At 45.0% G+C, this 21,159-nt stretch overlaps 1 protein-coding gene across 1 annotated transcript; it reads right to left on the minus strand.

Annotated features, from left to right (window-relative positions):
• Positions 1–478: 478 nt before the first annotated feature.
• Positions 479–21,159, minus strand: LOC102375753 (cytochrome P450 2J6-like). Its single transcript, XM_014527721.2, has 9 exons — positions 20,906–21,159; positions 17,805–17,967; positions 16,014–16,163; positions 11,183–11,343; positions 10,362–10,538; positions 7,233–7,374; positions 3,314–3,501; positions 2,353–2,494; positions 479–1,048 (listed from the first exon to the last, which is right to left on the minus strand). The coding sequence occupies exons 1-9, from the start codon at positions 21,074–21,076 to the stop codon at positions 870–872; spliced, it is 1,473 nt and encodes a 490-aa protein (XP_014383207.2). The 5' UTR covers positions 21,077–21,159; the 3' UTR covers positions 479–869.

The raw sequence follows: 21,159 nt of genomic DNA on the forward strand, positions 1-21,159 counted from the left end.
GCTGTGCTCTAAGGCTGTAGGGCAGCAAACTAAAACTCCTTGGAGGAGCTTTAGTTTCCTGCGCCCCAAGTCATTTAAGGTGCATTACGCTGCCAAATTTGCTACAGCAGCTGGAATTACTGTGCAATACGCTGTCCACGTGTACAAACACCAACACCATTAAAGCAGTGCAAAAGCATTTAACCCACTTTAAAAAGTGTCATGCACACATGCTCCTTGTTTCATCTACACATGGCCATGATGTTCACATTTGACTCCTATTGGCCACCTCCAGGAATGCTCGTTTCTTGGTGAGATGACATAACCCCTGGTTTATTTCTAGACAACGCACTGCACTAGAGTGAGCCTTAGTGCAGAGGCTAACTTACCAGAGTGGGAGTGAAGAATTGCAAGAGTTGCTTTTTGCCAATAATGAACAATTAAAAATAAGGAAAACAGGATTTTCCCTAAAGCTATCTTCTTCTCATTTGCTGTCATACTTTAGCCTAAGTCCTTCCCCTAGATCTACTCTCCCCACTTTTCTCCTACAGATTTCAAGACACAATGTACCTTTCCTAATAGGTATCATAATTTACAGGTTACCTAATCCAAATCAGCCATAAACAAAGGCCAATTCCAGTTGCTTCCTTTATGTTTTTTACTTGTGATCTAGCAACAAGAAATTCATCACAATGTTCTGCCATGTAAGATGAAAGTATAACTGTGCATGAGCATTCCCACAATCAAGTAGCTTGAAAGAGTTTCTGTTGATGGGACACATTGACACCAGCATCAGAAAAAAACACCAAGATTAAAACTTCACAAAGGAAATTCACAGCACCAAACTAGATGTCTAGTGTGCCAGCCTGCCATCTGCGATGTATTGCAGACTAGCGAGGAATTGCACAAACTCTGTATGGATGGGGCTGCAATGTGCTTGTGAAAACAGGCTCTATATTGACTTGCTTCACTCCCTCTGCCAGCCTGAGTGTGAATGCCCGCAGCAGGTTGGAGAAGAAAATGAAGAGCTCAGTTCTTGCCAGGTTCTCTCCTAAACACACACGGTGTCCTGGAGGGAGAGAGGAAGGACAGTAAATTTCCAAGTGTTTTATATTCCCACAGATCATGTTCATACACCAGAAAACAGGAGATATTTTGTTGATATAGCATCTTTTCTTTGGGGCCAGTGCAGTGATTAATATAGAACTGAAACTTCTTGTAATACTGCCTTTGAAATATTCTACCCACAGTTCAAAGAAACTAGGTGTTCCTTTGGCTTCAAATTCAAATTCCAGTTATCTCAATACCCAATAAAATACTTAAAAGAATTATTTCAAGTCCTTGTCCTCCTCAAATTCTCCTCCTGTAGAAGATGCTGAGGCCACAGCTCAGATACAGGAAGTGTCTGCAAGGCCGTTTGTAAATGCTTTTGAAATATATGACCCAGATGCAATGTGTCCTAGTCACTTGCATGTGGGTTTAGCAGCAAATCTTTTTGCCTTGACTGTGCAGGATAAACCAAGAAACCCAAGTGCAATTACCAAGGAATCATCCCCACACTCCTATCACTAGACCCCAGGAAACAGGGTCCACACCAAGTCTAAACAAAGCCTTTTCCTATGCCATAGGGCAGGAGTCAGCAGTGTTTCTAGCAAAGGACTGGAAAATGACCCAGCTTGGTTATGAAGCAATAGGACTTGGCCATCTCCACTGCTTTTCCTTGCTTCTCAGCTGTGGTATGGCACAGAGAGAGCCCCCCTTTGCTGGAGCCCTAAGCACCCAGCTGTAGTACAGTGCAGGCAGATCCTCACCACTGAAGCCACAGCTCCACAGGCCAGAACTAAAGGCTCCATTGGTCAGATCCAGTCCACAGGTTATAGGTTCCCAGCCCCTGTCTTAGGGAGCACTGGATCCACACAGTACATGTCAACTCTTGTTTTAGTATTGGCATTGTGATTCTTTCCTCTTTCTTTCCCTTCAGTGTTTAAAAGATTGTAAAGTTGCTCACCTGCACTCTTTTCCCACTTAGTCTGATACATCCCAACATGTATTAGGTTTTTAACTTTATTTATTAGTGCAGAGCTTCCACATGGGCACAGAGCAAAACAGTGTTCTTCTCCGTGTATCTCTGGGTTTCCACATTCATTTTTCATGTTGTAGAACAAACATTTTCAGTAGGATTGAGATATATTACTAGCTGTCACAAAGCCTCAGGAAAGCTTGAAAGGCATCATGCCAAATAGGCATTTTGAGCATCCTATTCCTTATGGTCATTCCCAGCAGAATGGTTTATACACTTTTCTCACAGACTTTGAATAGACACTACCCTTCCCATCTAGTCTCTGCATAAGGGTTTGCATGGTCAGGGTTTACCTGCTGAAAATGGCAAGAAGGCTTCTTGATTCACAAAGTTTCCATCTTTATCCAGGAAGTGACCAGGGTTGAACTGCCGAGGGCTATTCCACTGCTTGGGATCGTACAGGGAAGAGGCTATATTGGGGAGAACAATGGTGCCCTGCAAGGAGGATATCACAGACTTAGACAACTATTAGATCTCATATATTTTTCAAGAGTGGAAAATCATATTGTGAGAAGTCTGCCTTATGAGTAGTAAGCTAGGAGTTGAACTGAACAATGAATTCTTTTTCATTGTGTCATTTCTAAGTTTGACATTGAGAATAGTGCTTTTCCTGCCAAGTGACACTTTTCATGATACAAATAACACTTTCACTACTGAACATGAGCCTAAACAATCAAATCTAGACGAGGACATGTATAAAGAGGGTCTGTTTTACAGCAGAGTTGGAAGGTTGAAACAGCCAGAGAAATTCCTTGAGACAGGATAGGTTACAGTAATCATCTGATGAGTTATATTAATCTGAATTTGTAAGAGTCTATTAGTTTAATAGCATTAGTATAACTACACATTTAAGGGGAAGTTGTGCCACTGAGTCAGCTCTCTTGGAAATACAAAATGTCCAAAAAGTTTGGCATCTGTAGAGGCAGTCTGGGAACCTGGCTGGCAGATACTTCTTGGTATGGCAGAATAGGAACAAAAATGGGATCACTAAGGTCCTCTGTGCAAATTGTTCTTTCTGTGAAGTTCCACTCCCCAATAAAGAGTGATCTTCATCATGCAGCTCTGCTTTTAAGGTGCTACATGGCTCATCTCAACATTTGCAGTAGCATTTACTGAGAAATGTAAAGTGCCTTTGGAAGCACACACTGGTAGGATTTCCTAAGTATGCCTTGCTCTGTTGATGGGATTGTAGAAGTTGAAAAGAGCCCACACCTCTTTCTAAAGCATGAAAAAATGATGACAAAAACACTTTACCTTGCTAAGGGGAAACCCCAACAACTCTGTCTTCCTCACACATATTCTGGGCATCCCAACTGAAATAATATTGCTGAAGCGCTGGATCTCATGAATCACAGCATTCGTGTAGGGCACTTTCCTCCGATCCTCATAGCAGATTAATTGGGAAGACCCCAGAACAGCTTCCAGCTCCTGCTGCACTTTCTCTGAGGAGGAACATTCACTTTCTCAGATAAGAAAAGCACATCATATATTTCAAATTATGCACATTTGTTATGAGGCCCTGTCAGCTCCCTTTTGGATGATCAGAGTGGTAAGAAAACAGTTTAAAATAGAAATTATTATATTTTTTTCAGAAATAAAGATACACAGATGTAAACATTGTGGTCTACGGGTCTGAACACCAGAAGAACCAGGCACTCCTGAGATCAGATCTTATTTCTAGCATTGATTTCTTTGGGCACAGTTGGCCTGACCCAGATTTAGGCATTGCTCTGCTCAGCACTGCTGCACCTCAATATCAGTGTCAAAGGGACATGAGACTTTGGTGCTGCACTGCTGAAAAGAGCAAGGTCAGAATCCATTTCAAACTCTGGTCCTTTATTGCTTAGCCTGATTCTCCCCACCTGTGAAGTGGGGATAATACTACTTACGTTCACCTACCTCACAAGGCTGTTGGCAGCATTATTCTATTAAATACTCTGTAAAGTTCAAGGCAAGACGTGGTCACTTTAGAATCACCAGACAAAAGATGCAATTACAATCTGATCCTTTTCCTGATGTTACAGACACAGGTAAGCCCTTTAAACAATCACTAGGAAGCAGGGAAGCCTCCCACTTGTCCCTTCCCGTCTAAAAGAGCTAATTTCATAATCAACCATTCTTTACATGTTTCCGCCTGCTCAGAGAAGGCAGCCAGCAATCTGACACATAGGATTAACTAGGCATTGCCAGCAGAGGCTAGCCCAGGATGTCAGCACCTGCTGGAATTCCACTTCCTAATGTTCAGAAAGGTTTCTTGCTGATATCAAGTTTGTTCTGGGGCTGCATTACCTCCCAAATTCAAGCACACCAGCACTCAAGGCTGGTCTGCACCACAGGGGCATGCCACTGCAGCTCTGCCAGCAGAACACCCTCACAGAGATGTGGAATATCTTAGCCAAAGATGGGTTTCTGACAGCACAGTCACTCCACTTCTCTGAAGAACAGTATTTTTGCTGATGGATGTCATTGTCTGCTGGCTCAGCTATATCCACACCAGGGGTCTTTCCAGCTAGAGTTTTTCATCTTTTTATGAAGCTATCCCAGCAGAACTTTGCAGTGCATATGGGCCCACAAGGGAGAAGCCATTTCAAAAAATGTGCAGGCACATTCCAGTATTCAAGATTAATGATGTAAAAGGCTGCAGCCTCAGGTGTCTCTCAGTTCTCCTCTAAGACCCTGTCCACATATGAGAGTTCTGTTGACAGAGCTGCATTGGGTTCTGGGTATGGAAAGATGAACCCGGTGGTCAATGCAGCTCTGCAGGAAAACCTCCATTATATGGACCCAGTTCTGCTAGCAGAAGGTGGCTTCCGTTACCTGTTGTCTTGGGACCTGGCATTGTTCTGATGATGGAAGAGCTCCTTTCAGCTGTTACCTGTCAGCTCTGTGTTCCTGAGGGAGCCCTGGCACCCAGCTTGCTGGACTTACAAAGGACTTTTTCTATTTGCCCCCGCCACACACACACACACCTCATTTATCAGAACTAAGCAGAAGTAAAGTTTAATAGGCATCTTGGGCCATACATTCCCCAGTCCCAGTATGGGAGGCCTATTTAAACTTGATTGACTAAAACTCGGTTGCCGGATTAGGGAATGCTGAGGCAAAGAGACTGAGTCTGAGAGGGTATGGGCAACATTTGAACAATGGTTAAGGGTTCATCACAGCATCCACCCTGTTGGAGCCCTGACCACAAATGTTGTCACATACTTTTCCCGGAATGACTGGTAGAAGTCCTCCCCACAAAGTTTATAAACACTCCAATAATCCCCTTAAGTCTGTTAAAAGACTACAGTAAGATCTGGAAAAATCATGGTAAGCTGAGGCTTATTCACAACAGGTAAAAATACAAAACCCTGATGCTGCAAGCTATCTGAGAAGAAACAATGAGGTATCCCATCCGGTATATCTCTTATACATAAGAATTTCAAGCTGGCTTCCAAGTGTGGGTTACTCCTTACAAACTTATATTTTTCCTTGTTGTTAATCAGTTTCTTGAGATGTTCCAAACCAGATAACCCCTTGTTAATAGAAAAGACAATGATTTACATAATTGGAATAATGCTTTGGAGAAGCTAAACTGAGGGTATAAAAAAAAAGCTGTAAAAGCAGCAAATGGTGTGCTTCAAGAGAGAAATCTCTCTGACACCATCCACTGTTGTTCTCGAGAAGCTGAAAGAAACAGATCGTCTCCCTTCAAGGACTGTGCTAAGAATTTTACCTGTCAGCATTGCAACCTGAGTGCCTTGGACTGGCGAGACCCCAGCTCTCTCTCTCTTTCTCTTCTTCTCTCTAGTCATAGATTTCTGAACCTGAATTGTATTAGTTAAGCTTGAGCTAAGTTTCCCCAAATACTTAGTGAAACCAGGGTAGTATTGTAATTGTTTGTGTTTGTTTTCCTTTGCATGTCTATTACCATGTACCATTATACATTTCATATACTTAGCAATAAATAACTTTTATAGTCAAACCGGTAGTAACTGGGTACATTTTTCCTTCTCTATTTCTCCTTCCCCACTTGCTCTGCAGCAACGCTTCTTTTATCTAAGCTAAAGATCCCTGTGAAGCCCAGAAATACTGTGGGGTCTGCTCATCAAGAGGCTACCACTACTAGGACAGTTAGGGCAAAAGATTGGGACGTACAGAGTTTGAAACACATAAGGGGATCAGCTTGCACAGGCTGATTGACCCAGTTTGGCTCTGACGTGCCTTTATGAACTGAATGCTGGCCCATGAGGGTGTCAGCTGGACACCTAGCTGGATTCAGAGGTATTCTGTTTACCTGTGTGCTTGTGTCTGACTGCAGTTTATTGTTACCTTAATGAACTGATTCCTGGCATATGAGGGTGTCAGCCTGTCCATGCTGATCAACCCAGCCGGGTCAGGCGTGTCACGTTAATCTGTGTGTGTTTGTGTGTGTATATGACTGATTTGGTGACTGGAGGAACCCAGTCCCATTGAAACTGAGTCCTACAAGATAGCTCCATTGGGGATGAGGACTTGCAGAAGGGAGAGATACAGCTGTGTATAGAAACACAAATAACATAAGCAGCATATTGATAGAATTACAAAGACCCTAAAAACGTATCCCTAATAAATGAGCGCACCCCAAAGTGATGGGCAAATCTGGTAACACAGCAGAGATGTGTGCACACCAAGGGACCAGCCACCACAGCACTAGCAGTTACAGGGGCAGGAGCCCTGCTAGCAGAGACCCTCTAAGGGTGCTTACACAAGTTACATTTTTCATGCAGTTGGGCCCCTGAAAGTGCTCTGCAGCCATGACATAACACACATGCACAGCTGCAGTTCTATTATAGCAACATTTACCAACAGGACAACCTCATCCAACCAATCATCAAGGTGCTCCCCTTCTAGGGAACCACATCCCTCATCTTCATTTCCCTTTTCTACCTACATGTATAGGAATATAATGGCTTATTTAATGACAGTATCACTGTTAATTAGCAAAGAGAAGCCATTCTGCATTGTATTGAAATAATTTCTATTGCCAGAAGGCACACCACAGTGACTGTCTGTATAATGGGAACTCCTTTGTCCTCTGCCTGGGCCTGTGAGTGAATTTAGCCACTGCTTACATTTATAGTAATCTAATAAAAAGGCCAGAATTGGTTACTGTCATATAGGAATGACATCTTTGTCCCCTCGCTCTCACCTTGGATGTCTGGATAGGCTACCATGTAGAGCAGGCCCCAGTGCAGGGTAGTGGATGTGGTCTCTGACCCACCCAAAAAAAGGTCAATTACAGAATGAGCCAAGTTGTCTTCATCATATGCAGATTTGGTTCCATCTTTAGCCTGAAGATAACCAGCACAAAGTTGAGGTAAGCACACAAAAGGCAGGAAAATCCATGTAAGAATGAGGAGGATTACACTGCTGTGCCTACAGGTGCAATGTACACCATGCATTACTTTGTGAAACAGAAACACTTTGAAAAGCTTTAGAAATTGTATTTGGTTGACTAATACAAAGAGAAAAAATACCTCTGCAAACAAAGTGGCAGGGCTCCACCACTGCTAGCAGTCTGGCTGTAACAATTTGTTAATCCCAAGTACTAGACTTTTGACATACTCATGAAAATGGTTCTAAATTATAAAAGTTTCATGAATATTAGCCTAAACAAGTCCTTATTGGAAAGTATACACCAGAGCATGTTGTTCATGAAGCCTCACAAGTTGTTATTTTTCCCCTGAGATAAACCACAAAGCACTACAGACAGCATGGGAACACAAGACAGGAAGGCGTGTTCCCGTTTGGTTGTCTTTTTATATGGTTACAGAAGCTTTTGCTAGTTGTTTCATTCTTTGCAAGGTTTGGCCAAAGGTTTACCTGCCCTAATCTCACTTCATTGCTGCATTCTTTGATCAAAGAAAGATATCTCTCCTTACTGATCAATTCCTTTTTTTGTTCCTTATAGATCTTTTACTTAATCTTAATGGCATCCTTAAGGTGCTTATTCACTGATTCAGGTCTGAATTCTCTGTATTTTTGTTGTCTCATAATTTGATCCCAGGACTGTTATCGGGCTAAGTGGTCTCTAGTTACTCAGATCATCTTTGGATACTGACAATACATTCACACCATCTTGTCTTCTGGAATGTGTCTGATATTGCAAGATTTATTCAAAATGGCATCAGCGAGCCAGACATCACCTTAAACAGCTTTTTTAAGACTCTTGGATACAAGTTATCCAGGCCTGCTCATTTAACATATTTTCATGCCTAGTGGATGTTTATATTATATATAAACCATAGTATCTCAAGTTGGAAATAAACATATAATAGAAGGATAACTGGGTAAATGAGGAGGTGGCCAGGGAGGAAAGTGCACCAAGAACTTGAAAAGAAGCATAAGCAATGATGTTGAAAGTGGAGAATGGGTATTTTAGCAATTGGAATTCCAGAAACAACTGATATGTTTGTCTTAATGGCTTCCTTAATTGAGTGTAAAATGGCCAAATTAGAACCTTGTCTGGAAGGCAAATTCAGTGGCAAAATACTGCACGGGCTGTTGGTTGTAGCCATCTTGGTCTATGGAGATAGGCAGGCAAGGTTTTTTGGGTAGATGTGATACCTTTTATTGGACAAGCTAAATAGTTGGAAAAAAAAATTATTTGCAAGCTTTTGGGCACAAACACACATTATCAGGCATAGGGAGACTCTACGGGTGTTAAGTGTACTCCACAGTAGAAAAGAAGCTCATCTATAACATGCAGGTCTGTGACAATGCAAATGAGTGGAAGTTTGGAAGACAATGGGTAGAGATGGCAGCGTGGGGAGGGAAATGTGTGAAGGAATGCAAGTGGTCAGCTGAAGGCAGGTTACCTGGGGTGTCAGATGTCAGGAAGGTTGTAATGTGTCATCAATCCAGTGTCTATATTAAGTCCATGATTTTTTTGTATCCAGTACATTTATGAAGTGAATTTCATAGGCTTGTCTACAAAAGGTATTTTGTAAATTCTCTTTGAGGATTAGACCTGACAGTTCAGAGAGGGAGTAGATTCACTTCATTAATCTATTGGATACATCCCCATCCCCATCTCTACTCATCATCTTCCAAATTTCCACTCATTTGTGTCATGACCCAAAGGGTATGATTTTGTGTGTGCTTCGGCACTGCAGAATTATTTCCCGCCACATGGAGCTTTCTTTGCACGGTGCAATTCTCAGTTGCATAGAGAAAACCCCAGTGCAAAGGAATTCCCGCCACCCATATGTCAATTTGTTCCCCACTATTGGCTGTTTCTAAATTATTCCCACGTGGCGGCTAGCGATTGGCTTGCTAGGCATATAAGAGGCTTGAGCAGTTTCCGCCCAAGTTGGAGGAGGAGGACTCCACAACCATCTCATGGAGGAGGAGAAGGAGGACTTCACATCTTGTGAAGAACTCTAAGCACGCTGTGGAGCTTAACAAACCCAGCGTGTGCCTTAAGAAGGATATAGGGGCCTGATCAATATCTAGCCTCTCCCCGTCGCCGCCTGATCCCTCGACGTACCCTTCCCTGCGCGCTCGTGGAGAGTCACCTTTTGGACTCTCATCGTGGTATCCAGAGCTCTGTCTGGGTTTAAGAGGCTCGAGTTTTCTACGGGTCTTGTTCGTGCGAGTTTTCTTTTTGTTTGTAACTGCAACTTAAGCAAAGTTTTTCCTGCCTGCACCACGACCATCTACGGTGTAAGTAAAATAATCTTTAATCAACCGCTACGCGTCCGTGCCTAATTCTAGTCCACAGTGCCGAATTCCCCGACCCACATGCCAGGGCTGCTGGCCACAGCCCGCCGCGTGCCCCCGAAAGCCTCGGACCGCTCCCGGCCCGCACAATTTGCATTTACACAGACTTGCATGTTGTAAATTAGCTTCTCTGCTACCATGGAGAACACACAACACCAGCAGAGACGCCCTATGCTGGACAAAGAGTGCTTGCACCTGACAGCTTGCAGAAAACTTTTTCCATCTATTTAGTTGATCTAATAAAATATATCACATGTATCCAAAGAACCTTGCTTGCCTAAATGCTGGACCAACTTTTAACAATGAGGGTGGTTAGCCACTGAGCAGACTCCCAAGGAAGCGGGGGGTGGGATTCTCCTTCTCTTGATGTCTTTAGAGCAGGTTTGGATGCCTCCCTGGAAGATGTGCTGTAGACAAATCCAAGTAACTGGGCTAAACTCCAGAGGAACTGGGTGAAGTGAATGGGCCTGTCATATACTGCTGGTAAGACAAGATAAACTAATGGTTCTTTACGCATTAAAGTCCATGAAAGTATGAACATGCAGCAATCACTCACTTTTTCTATCTCAGCCAGGTAGTAGTCAATGAAATCCTCAGGATTGTCTGGTATTCCTCTCTCCAGGTGCTTTCTGATCTCCTTCCTTGTAAAAGAATTCAGGACTTCATAGGAAGAGAATGCCTTCTTGTGAGGTCCTGGGAGGTGGTCCATAATCCAGGGAAAGAATTCATACAACTGTGGGAGAGACAAGTAAGAGATGCCTTGAATTATTTGACATTAGTGGGGTCATTTTAGATCCTTCCAAAGGTTGAGTTTATTGTGGGGTGTAGGCTGTAACCGTGTTGGTCTAAGGACATAGGCAGACAAGGTTCTTTGTGTGAATCTGATATTTGTTATTAGACCAACTTAAATGGTCGGGAAAAAAAAAGTTTTAAGGAAGATTCTGGGTTTAAAAACCCATCGTCAGGCTGAGGAAGCCTCTGCACTTGATTTGTGCTCTTCCTGGATGGATCGATAAGTAAAGAAGCCAGAGGCTGGGCTGGTATGCATGCAGCCCAGCCTCTGGCTTCTTTACTTTTCAATCCATCCAGGAAGAGCACACACCAACTACAGAGACTTCCTCAACCTGACCAAGTGGGAAAATTTTAGGGGCCCAGTGGTTTTTGCTGATGTTGTGAGTGAGGCCTGACATCTACAAACAGTCAAAGATGCAGATGCCTTTGGAGATAGGTAGTTCTGTGTCTCAAGGTACTACACAGGGATACCACATAGGAAATGGTAAATGAGTCCCGTCATCTAAGACAATTCTACTCATCAAATACTGCCCCTGCATTTCTCCTTTTCTGTTTCAGAAAAAATACAACAGAATATTTACTCACACTATAACCGAGGCTGCCCCCAAATCTGAAGATATTTTCAGTGGCTTTAAGCAGTTTGTGGAAATTTTCATCCTCACTGGGGAAGCGATATCCAAAAACAACAGCACAAATTACATTTGAGATTGAATGGAAAAGGGGGAAGGATGGATCCAAGGGTTTTCCTGCAAGTACAATAATAAACCAACAGTATTAGTGTTTCCTGATGCATTTCTTCTCTTCCTCCTCTTATGAGGAAGAGAAGATACTAAATGGTTCACCAAATGCAATCTGTGCCACACAGTTAGACTGCTGGATAGAAGGATGTAACGGAGCCAGAAGGCTCCTGCTGCTTGAGAGGAAACTGCAGCAGGGTGAGCTGGAAGAAACTAGCCGCTGTAGCCAAAAGCCAACAGTACCAGGCACAAGGGACAGACAGCCAGGCTGCTCAGGGGCAAGGGCTGCAAACAGCAGCTAACATAGGTGGCAGAAGGCTGGGGCTAACAGGGCTCAGCCCCGCCAAAGCGGGGCAGTGGGTAGGGCTGCAAGACAGCCCAGCTGTGGGCTCCAGGCAGCTGCAGCAGGGGTGGGGAGGGGCATGCATGCAGGCAGGATCGCAGCACGGCATGTGGATCACTGGCTGCCCAGTAGGGCAGGAAAGTATTAATCTATTCTGTGAAGGGGAAGGGGCTAGGGAGGGAGGGTAGATTGAGGCCCCAGAGGTGAAGGAGGAAGTAGGGCAAAGGAAGGGGCAGGGGCTGAGGTGATTGGGGCCCTGGCTGAGCCAGGTGGTGGGACAATCAGAGCCTGGGTGGCTCGTCCAGTGGCATGGGGGGGGCTTCTGCAGCAGAAGAGAGGCCCAGGGGGCACATGCCCCCCCCCACAATCTGTGTGAGAGCAGTGGCGACTGCCACTGCAGGCTGGGCTGTGTGCCCCATTGCAGCTGCCCTGGGAGCAGGGTGATGCCATGTGCGTGCCGTTGCTGGGCTGCACCATGCCCCCTATCTGCCTGTCTTTGGGATGCACATGGCATTGCACAGCTCCACAGGCAGCTACAGCAGCAGCAGGGAGCAAAGCAGTGTCAGCCGCCCCTCCCTGCACACAGATCAGGGGGGACATGTACCCTCTGCATCTCTGCTGGGGTGCATGCAGCGGTGGAAGCCCCCCAGTGCCCCTGGATGAGCCTCCCAGGCTTGGATTGTTCCTCAACCTGGTCGTCAGGGCCCCATACATCCCAGCCCCTACACCTGCCTCTGCCCCGCTCCCTCTCTCACCTTGGGGGCCTCAATCTGCCCTGCCCCCATGGCTTTTTCCCCTCCCTCCACCCCAACCCCCACAGACTTACCTGCTTACCTCAGCCCCCTCAAATCATTTTGTCTCCCTTTGCCTATGGCAACTAAGCAGCTGCAAGGGCAGGCAGGCAGGGCATTAGGGCCAGAATGAACACACCTGTGATGGCTGCTTAGTGTGCATATAAGCTCACGGCCTGAGCCTACATAGGCAGTCTGGCCCTGAAGGCTTCAAAGGAAGGAGCTCTAGAGCAGGAGGGGCCAGGAGAGCTGCTAGCTAGCACTGGTGCTACACTGGGGAAGGCAAACAGAATGCTGCTGCCTTGCATAGGAATATGACCCAGGATAAGGGAAAGCCTTGTTGTACAGACAGGTAGCCACTAGCCACTGTTTATGTTCAGATCCAGAGCAGGTTAGTTGATGTTACAGCTAGGGCCCTACTGCATTCACAGCAGAAGTGGGCTGCACGCTGGCTCCTTTAATCTTGCAGGTTCCTTGCTGTGTAGCTCACTTCCACCATGAATTCGGTAGGGCCCTAGTTATAGCTAGTGGGCTTATTTCTTTGTTATATTTTATACTAGTGATTTGGGTGGGACTGTGAGAGGTGGTTCTGGAGGTCCCAGTGGTGCCTGAGGGGCACGTGACTGCATGTATTAACTTTCTAATAGTTAAGCTAACAACTTTAAGTCAACTTAACTATCTGAGTGTGCACATATATGTGGAACAGAGTTGACTTAAATGCGGTGCAAAGTAATCCACCTCCAAGGTATATTATCTTGAGTTGCGTTAATTAAGTCAACTCACAAGATGGCTGCCACCATGTCAAGGAACTGTATGTGTGTACAGTCTGACATGGCCTAACTTAAGTCAATTTAGTTAAATTGCCTTATTTTAAGTCGACTTAGTATGTGTGTATGCAGCCTCTGAGCCCAGCCAAGGGCCAGGCAAGGCACTGACCAGTGGCACCTGAGAAGGGGTGAAGTCAAAGCTTGTAGTGGTAGCTAAGTAGGGCCAGGGGCCCAGCACCCAAGAGGGGCAAGGATCAGGGCCAAGCACCCAAAACCTAAGAGGGGCAGAACCAGTACCTGAAAGGGGTGGAGACAAGGCCAGGGACCTGAAGCCCAAGAGGGGCAAAACCAGGGCATCCAAGAGGTGAGAACCAGGGCCAGAGGCCCAAACCCTGAGATAGGGCGAGACGAGGGCTGAAGCCAAGTCCAACACAGTGGCTCTGAGCTAAGCAGCCCAGCAAGAGAAAAGGGGTGGAGGCCAAATAGGTCAAGGTCCCAACAAGGGAGACAGCATCTGTGAGACTTGGGAATGGCTAAAAGGGGAGATGAGGAGGCCACAAAATTGCCCCTAAGGCAGTGAGCAATTAGGTCATAGCTCATGAGTGGATGAAATCTCACCTAGGAATCCCTGGAGCAGCCTCCCTTTTACAAGTACATATTTACACCAAAGCATGATAGACAAGCATAAGTAATTTAGAGCCCAGACCACAGGGCACTGGCTCTATCCAGCCGAGGATGAACTAGAACAAAACCAGAAGGACTACATATAAAGTCTTTAAAATTGCATCAGAGCCTTCAAATTGACAGAAGCTGAAGGATGAGCTTCAGAAAAAAAAAGTTTGTATTTAAAATTTTCAAGATGTCTATCCAGTGCTCTGGGTACCATGACATTATTAGCACCACAATAAAACCTAAGCAGCATTTAGTAATCATGAGAACGGGAACTTAGATGGACAATAAATAAAACTCTCAGCTGTCATCACTAAAGGAAGCTTTCCCTGTGCTCTCTCCAAAACCTGAATAGACAAATGCCTTAATTTTATTGGAACTGGAAATATTCATCTTTAGATTTTAATACCCCTATAGCAGGGACATTATTAAGAATAGAACTGATTACACTGATGACACTCAGGTATAAATATTAAAAAGTCAAAGTTCTTCCAGTGATTTTAATTTAATTTAACAGATCTAGGGCAAGGAAAGCCAATATCTAACTGGGGAATCCTGGTTTGGTCAGCAAAAGTAAATTTCATACATTTTTAAATAGGAATTTTAGCAAACCACATCCTGTCCTCCAAGTGGCAGGATATTATTATTGCCCTTATACCCCTTCTTCCCCCCCCCCCCCCCCCCCCCCATTTTACTTGTGGCAAAGAAAAGGGTGTTTTTCGTGTTTTGGCATTCTGCCTGGTAGTTATGCAAGAGGGTTTCTACCCACTTTTTTTCAAGATTAAGTTAGACCAGGGATGTCAACCATACAGCTTCTAAGCTGTATCCAGCTCGTGGATGTAGGTCATCTGGACCGTGGGGCTTGTGGCTGCAGTAGCGGCATTAATCTCCAGAACTCACGGGATTAATACCACTTGCCTCCCCACCTCGTGTTCACTCCTGAAAAGAGGTTTTGGTCATCTCTGTTGAACAAGAACAGTGACAGGGGAAAAGGGAGCGGTGGGGTGGGGTGGGGGAGGTAAGCAGAAGCATCTTTAAATATCTGGGGTCTGGAGCTGTACTGAAACAGCAGCTCTGACAACTGTGGAGCTTAATGCCACCACTGCTGCTCATGGATTGTCTAGCTAGCCCATGGGTTAGACCAGCTTGCCTAGGACAGTTTAGCTAGGGATGACCTTGCCTTGAGTAAGAGTTGGAACTACATGACTTCCTGAGGTTCTTCCTAGCCCTTCTTTTTTATGAAATTCATCATGAGTGAACATGACCTACACTTCACACTTCGAGAATGAAGATAGACCTACCATCCCCACGCTTTTTCATGTTTGGACCCAAGTCAGTCTTGTAACAGACAGACAAGAAACAGGTGGCTTCAAGGAGAATATGATCTTGAAACAAGATCTTCCATACCTATTTCTTCTTGCCTTATTATATTTAAAGCATTAGATGCTGTAACAACCCTCCTCCGTTCTGATCAGGTTAGTTTAGTTGTTTTGCATCATTGGTGATTCTTCAGGCACAATGACCTGGCAGCGCCCATCTCCTCTCCAGGTATGGATGGCTGTTGGCTCCCAGGGAGCTCATCTACCCTTTGACAGGTCTTGTTTTTAGTCCTGCTGGGTGTCCACACACCCTCCTCACACTGGCTAGCCCAGGTGGGGGTGTCTGTTTAGTCGCCGACAACCTGACCATGGAACAGGCTGTATTGGTTTACATAGTACCCGGGAGCAGACCAAGAGAGGCATGGCCTGACAAGGAGTGATAGGGAAGTACCCATACATTTTAGTGAAGAACATCAAAGATAAAGGGACTAGCTGATCCATAGATCCCTTTCAACATTACCATTTTAAAACAGACTTCCAACACCCCAGTCGTAGTTCCCATGCCCATTCTTTTCTAAGTAGTTCTGAAGAAGGACATTTCTCAGGTCAGTATGAAAATACAGGCCTAAGCGCTCTCTGCATTGTCATTCCATTCCCTGGGGTCCATTATAGGACTCCAAGATCTGCAAATGCTCCACTCTGGAGCAGAAACCAACCCAGCCATTAGTTCACATACCAAAAATATGGTTCTGCAACATAAAAGGGCTCATTTTTTAGCAGACATACATACCTTTCATACTTGCAAAGCACTCCAGCAGGTGACGCGCCTCCTCTTGTACCCGGTACTCCAGACCTTTCTTCCCCATTCCCAGGTTACGTAAGATCATCATCCCAAAGCGCCTCTGTTGCTTCCAGTTGCGACCAGTTGCCAACATAATACCTGAGGAATTAGTTTCCTGTCACACTGCTATTTAGTGCATAGAAACATTTTACTGAAAAAACACATTTCCCACTTCTTGGAATATGAGGTATAAGAAAATGCCAGATACTAAAGAGCTGTTTAATCTAGCAGAAAAAAGACCTAACCAGAACCAGTGGCTGGAAGCTGAAACCAAACATTTAAATGAGAAATAAAGTGCACGTGTGAGCAGGGGATTAAACATGGAAACAATCTACCAAGAGAAGTGCCAGACTTGCCATTGTTAGCAGTTTTCAAAGCAAAACTTGATGCATTTCTGGAAGATGCTGCCACTGGGGCTAGGTGCTGAGTTCTGGAAATGTCTGGGTAAAGCCCATTCCAATTCATCTCTCTCTCTTCTCCCCACATCCTAGCCGCTGGAAATTAAGGTAGCTCCTACCACATTTAGTGTCTGTTATCTTTGTCCCAGGCATTCACAAATAAATGACTCCAGCTACAAGTGCAGGAAGAAGTGCTGCCAGACTGGCAGGCACAGAATGTATTGCAAACTATTGTAAACATAAAGCAAAACTATACATATATAGGCATTAGCAGATTCAACAGAAAGTAATTTGAGATTCACACATGTAGATTCAATACATTCACATATCTCACAGTATCCACAAAGGGTTACCAGGGGACACTGGGGGATATTGGTGACCCAGAGAAGTGGATGAGATTTCAGGGCCACATGCTTGTTCTGGTCAGGAATGCATTCTTCTGCTTCCTACAGGCACTTGGGCACCTCCCAGGTGGTCCCAGTAAAGTGTGTGCTGGGTGGTAGCAGTAGGAGTCTGGTCTTGGAACGCTTGTGGGTGGTTTTTTGTTTAGACAGATAGCCAGTGGCTTCCATGAGCGAACACAAGTGAGAGAGGAGAAATGGTGATTTTCAGTAGCTTACAGCAAGGAAAACTTGAGTGGTGTTTTATGGTAGAAAGAAGAGACACTCCTCCAAACCAAGGGCTGGGCTGCCAAATATCAAAGGCTACTGTAAACAGCTTAGGTACGAGAGCTCCTCCAATGCTTGTTGCAAGACTCACTCATGGTGCCAAGAGTTTGCCAGCCTAGAATTAGGTGTACCAGTTATATCCTGCATAACAAAAGTATGGGAATTAGGTAAGAAGAATATTTATCTGCTGTTCTGTCTTTTGTGGTGAAATACTGCTGTGTCCCATTTTGCAAGAGACAAAGGCACTGGGAGCAATATTGTGTTCTCGTTTTCCCAGTAAATTTCTCTGTCCCCCATCAAAACACCCCTACCACCAGGACAGATTTTCACCTGGAATTTCTGCTTAGCTTGCAGGGTGGGATAGGAGCAGTGCCCAGCCTCATCTTGCATCTGGGCCACTAGCCCACACTAGTTCAGTACATGACATCTCTCTGTGACCCAGTGAGTACTGCAGACAAGCTTCTTGTTGGCCATTATTTGTCTCAGGACTTTCCACTTCACTGCTACCCAGGGGCTCTTTACTCTGCTTTTTTTTCAAGCTTCCTGGTCACACAGCACTAGCTCTTTATAGCAATCTGCCATTTCTATCCATGAGTGCTTACGAAATGTGGGAGTAGCCACATTCAATGAACAGTCAGCATCCCTATGCAATTTCTGTACCAAGACCTTCTCACCTTTTCCTTTTGCCATTGTTTTGAAGAAAGGACTCAATAGGCGCCCAGAAACATCTTCAGGGTGGGTGGTCAGACCATCCTTCACTGCATGAAATCCGTTCAGGATAATGATGGGGGTCCTTCCAAACCATAAAGTGAAGATGTCACCATGGGTTTTTGCCAGCTGTAGAATAATCAATGCCAGGAAAACACAGGTCATAAATGCCCACACCAAATCAGCAGATACTGCTCAAGTGTCCTGGAACTGTTCATGAACTTTGCTTCATCATTTTGTCAGGAAGGGTTTTTCAGGGTTAGTTTCATAAGATTGAATATAGTGATGTAAAGAATGACTTTTAACACAACAGCTCTGTGGCTAGAGCACTTTCTCAGGATATGAGAGACCTGGCTTCAGTTTTCTCCTCTGCTTGAAGGGCTCTATTCCAATTCTCCCACCTCCAACTTGAGTGCTTCATCTGGCAGGCAATAGGTTAGATCTTAACACCTATAGAAACCATTCCACTTTGCATAAGACCCCCGTATCCACTGAAACAGGGACTGTACGTGGGTGTCCCACCCTTCAGAGGAATGCCTGAAGTACCAAGCTAGAGTCATTCCCTGGCTCTGCAAGGCATTTTTACACAAAACAAAAGAGCTCCAACAGGAGAGATTATGAGCACCTCACTCACAAGTACCCCATCACTCAGTGGTCAGGGTACTCACCCAAGAGGCAGGAGCTCTGAGTTCAAATCTACACTCTGCCAGTTTCTGGGCAGGGATCTGAACCAAGGGCCGCTTGTACACTTGATTGGGGATTTAGTCCCCAGGGTTTTAATTGAAACCTATCCTTTCAGTTTTTCCATCATGTTACAGCAAGGGGCCTGATCCTTTTCTTTTTTTGTCAGAGCCAGAGCCTGCCCATGACTGGGGGCCAAGCTGCTGGCTGGCCGAGCAGCTCCTGAGCTGTGAGGGGCCCCAGTTCTTCCCTCTGCAGCAGCATCATCTGCCAGGGCCATCCGAGTAGGCTGGTAGTGGGCCGGGTGCTGCCCCAGCTTGGAGGCAGCACCTGGCCTGGTCCAACTTCCCTGAGCCCACCCAGAGAGCAGCACCCAATGGGCTTCCAGTGTGTGGGTGTGAGGAAGAGCTGGATTGGGTTGGATGCTGCGTCCAAGCTGAGGCAGCACCCAGCCCACTAGCAATCTGCCTGGGCAGCCTTGGGGGGTGCCACTGCCATGGAGAGAGGGACTGGGGCTCCCTGCAACTCAGGGGCCTCTTGGCCTACCAGCAGCTCTCCCCCCAGGTAAGGGAGAGGCAGGCAGGCTCCTCCAGAAGAAAAAAGGATCGGGCTCCTCACCACTTCTGCTTTCAGCAGGCACCTGCTAAAGGCAGAAGCATCGAAGAGCCCAATCCTTTTATTCTGCAGAGCCTGGCCGTCTCTCCCGCAGCCAGGGGGAGTGAGCTGATAGCTGCATCATTGCAATTTGTGATGTTGCAAACTAAACTACAATAGTTTAGTTTGCAACAATGCAAACTCATCCAAACCCCCCAAAACTGGCACATGTGTAATATGTGATGCCATTAACCCACACAAATTACATTTTTGTCACATGTATGCTGTGATGACCATCACATGTACAAGCACCCAAGGTGTCTCAAGGTGAGCACCCTAACTTTCTGGGGACAGGTGAGCTGTTGTATAAGAGCCCATGCTGGTTTGGGAAGCTACCTTTCGTTTCTCTGGCTTTTCTTACATGTCCCTAATGGGTCAAACGGTTTCTTTCCATTAAATCCCAAATAACTTTTACAGCCTGAGTCAGCTTGAATAAAGCCTGTAGTTCGCATCCTCCTGACATGCATGTATAACAGGTCTGTGCACTTCAGAGCATGCTCCACACATGTGGTTACCTAGTAAACACCAAGTATCTGCACCTTCTGGGAACTCCAGTGGTCCTTAGTGCCACCAACCATCCCGTGTCTTGTACTGAGAAAGGGACTAACTGAGCCAGCACAGACATGACTGTGTCTTATTGTCTGATTGGCTCCTGACCAAAGATTTGGCAGAATTCAATCAGTCATGAAAACAGAACCTGGTCCCAAGGATGAGGTTCAGGCTGAACATCAGGAGACATTACGTTACAGTTAGGGCTGCCAGGCTCTGGAATGGACTCCTAAGGGAGGTGGTGCTCTTTCCTACTTTGGGAGTCTTCAAGAGGAAGCTGGACAGATATTTGGCTGGGGTGGTATGACCCCACACTTGTTCCTGCCTGGGGCAGAGGGTCGGACCTAATGATCTGTTTAGATTCCTTCTGACCCTAAGCACTATGAAACTATGAGCCTCTGCTACCACATTTATCACCACAGGACACAACATTATGGAAGTAGCTCTTGGTTATTAGCACCGTAATTAGATCCCAATGATGGGACTGGTCACTTTCTACTTCTCACATTACAATACATTTGGACATTGGTTCTTAAATAAGATCATTCTTCCTCAAAGCTTAGCTTCACTTTCTGCTTGATCATACGTTGAGGACATAACAATTAGTATGCATTATCTTTATCCCAGCCGGTGGCTATGGCATTGAATATAGTATCACAGATTGAACATGATGGATTCAGTGTAAGAATGATCAGGAAGGACCAACGAGAGCCTGATAAGCAGCAGCAGCATCCTTTCCTTCCTTGCCCCTCAAATCAAGTGCCACCTGAATAGAATTGTCATTTTGGTGGTTTTTTCCAACTTTTTTGATACTACAGACAGTATGTCCTTTCAAGCAACCATTTGAAGACCAAACTAGAAAACCACAGTGCTCCAAAGGATAAAAACAGATGTGTCTGCAAATTTCAACAGTATAACAGTTCTTCTTTTAAAAAAATATATGCCTTTTCTCTCTTCACAAGCCAGAAATATTATCCCAAATATTACTACATACCTATGATCATCAGGATTCATGTGAGTGTGACATGCCACACTAAAGGGTGACAGAGTTTAGTAATTAATTTTCATGTGTACAGACTATAATTTTTTTTTAATGAAAAACAATTGAAAGTTACCAAGAAATTTCACTTCTGCTCTTAGATATTATACTATTAATTAACTAGGAGTATCTGAAAACACATACCTTCATGAGGAGATCACGATGAAACTGAAATTTCATCTGCAACAAGTTTCCAACAAGTGGCAGGGGAACTGGTCCAGGGGGAAGGCGTTTACTTGCCTGTTGCAGGTTCAGAAACTGCATGACTAGAAAAAACACAATCAGGGCTACCAGAGCTTGACTGATTGTCAGCATTTTACTGGTGTTTTAGCCAAGGCTGTCCCTACTTGAAGTTTGCTAGTGGAGCTTCTAGAGGTCAGCTCCTTTGATGTTCCCAC

Source organism: Alligator sinensis, unplaced genomic scaffold, assembly GCF_000455745.1.
Source record: "Alligator sinensis unplaced genomic scaffold, ASM45574v1 scaffold301_2, whole genome shotgun sequence".
Classification (NCBI taxonomy): domain Eukaryota; kingdom Metazoa; phylum Chordata; order Crocodylia; family Alligatoridae; genus Alligator; species Alligator sinensis.

Bases quoted from the DNA above. Each gene is read 5' to 3' on its own strand.
- LOC102375753 (XM_014527721.2), bottom strand. From the start codon at position 21,076: ATGCTGACAATCAGTCAAGCTCTGGTAGCCCTGATTGTGTTTTTTCTA. The intron at 17,968-20,905 runs GTATGTGTTTTC...ATTATTCTACAG, and splicing joins ATCGTGATCTCCTCATGAAG to CTGGCAAAAACCCATGGTGA. The intron at 16,164-17,804 runs GTGAGAAGGTCT...CTAATTCCTCAG, and splicing joins AACAATGGCAAAAGGAAAAG to GTATTATGTTGGCAACTGGT.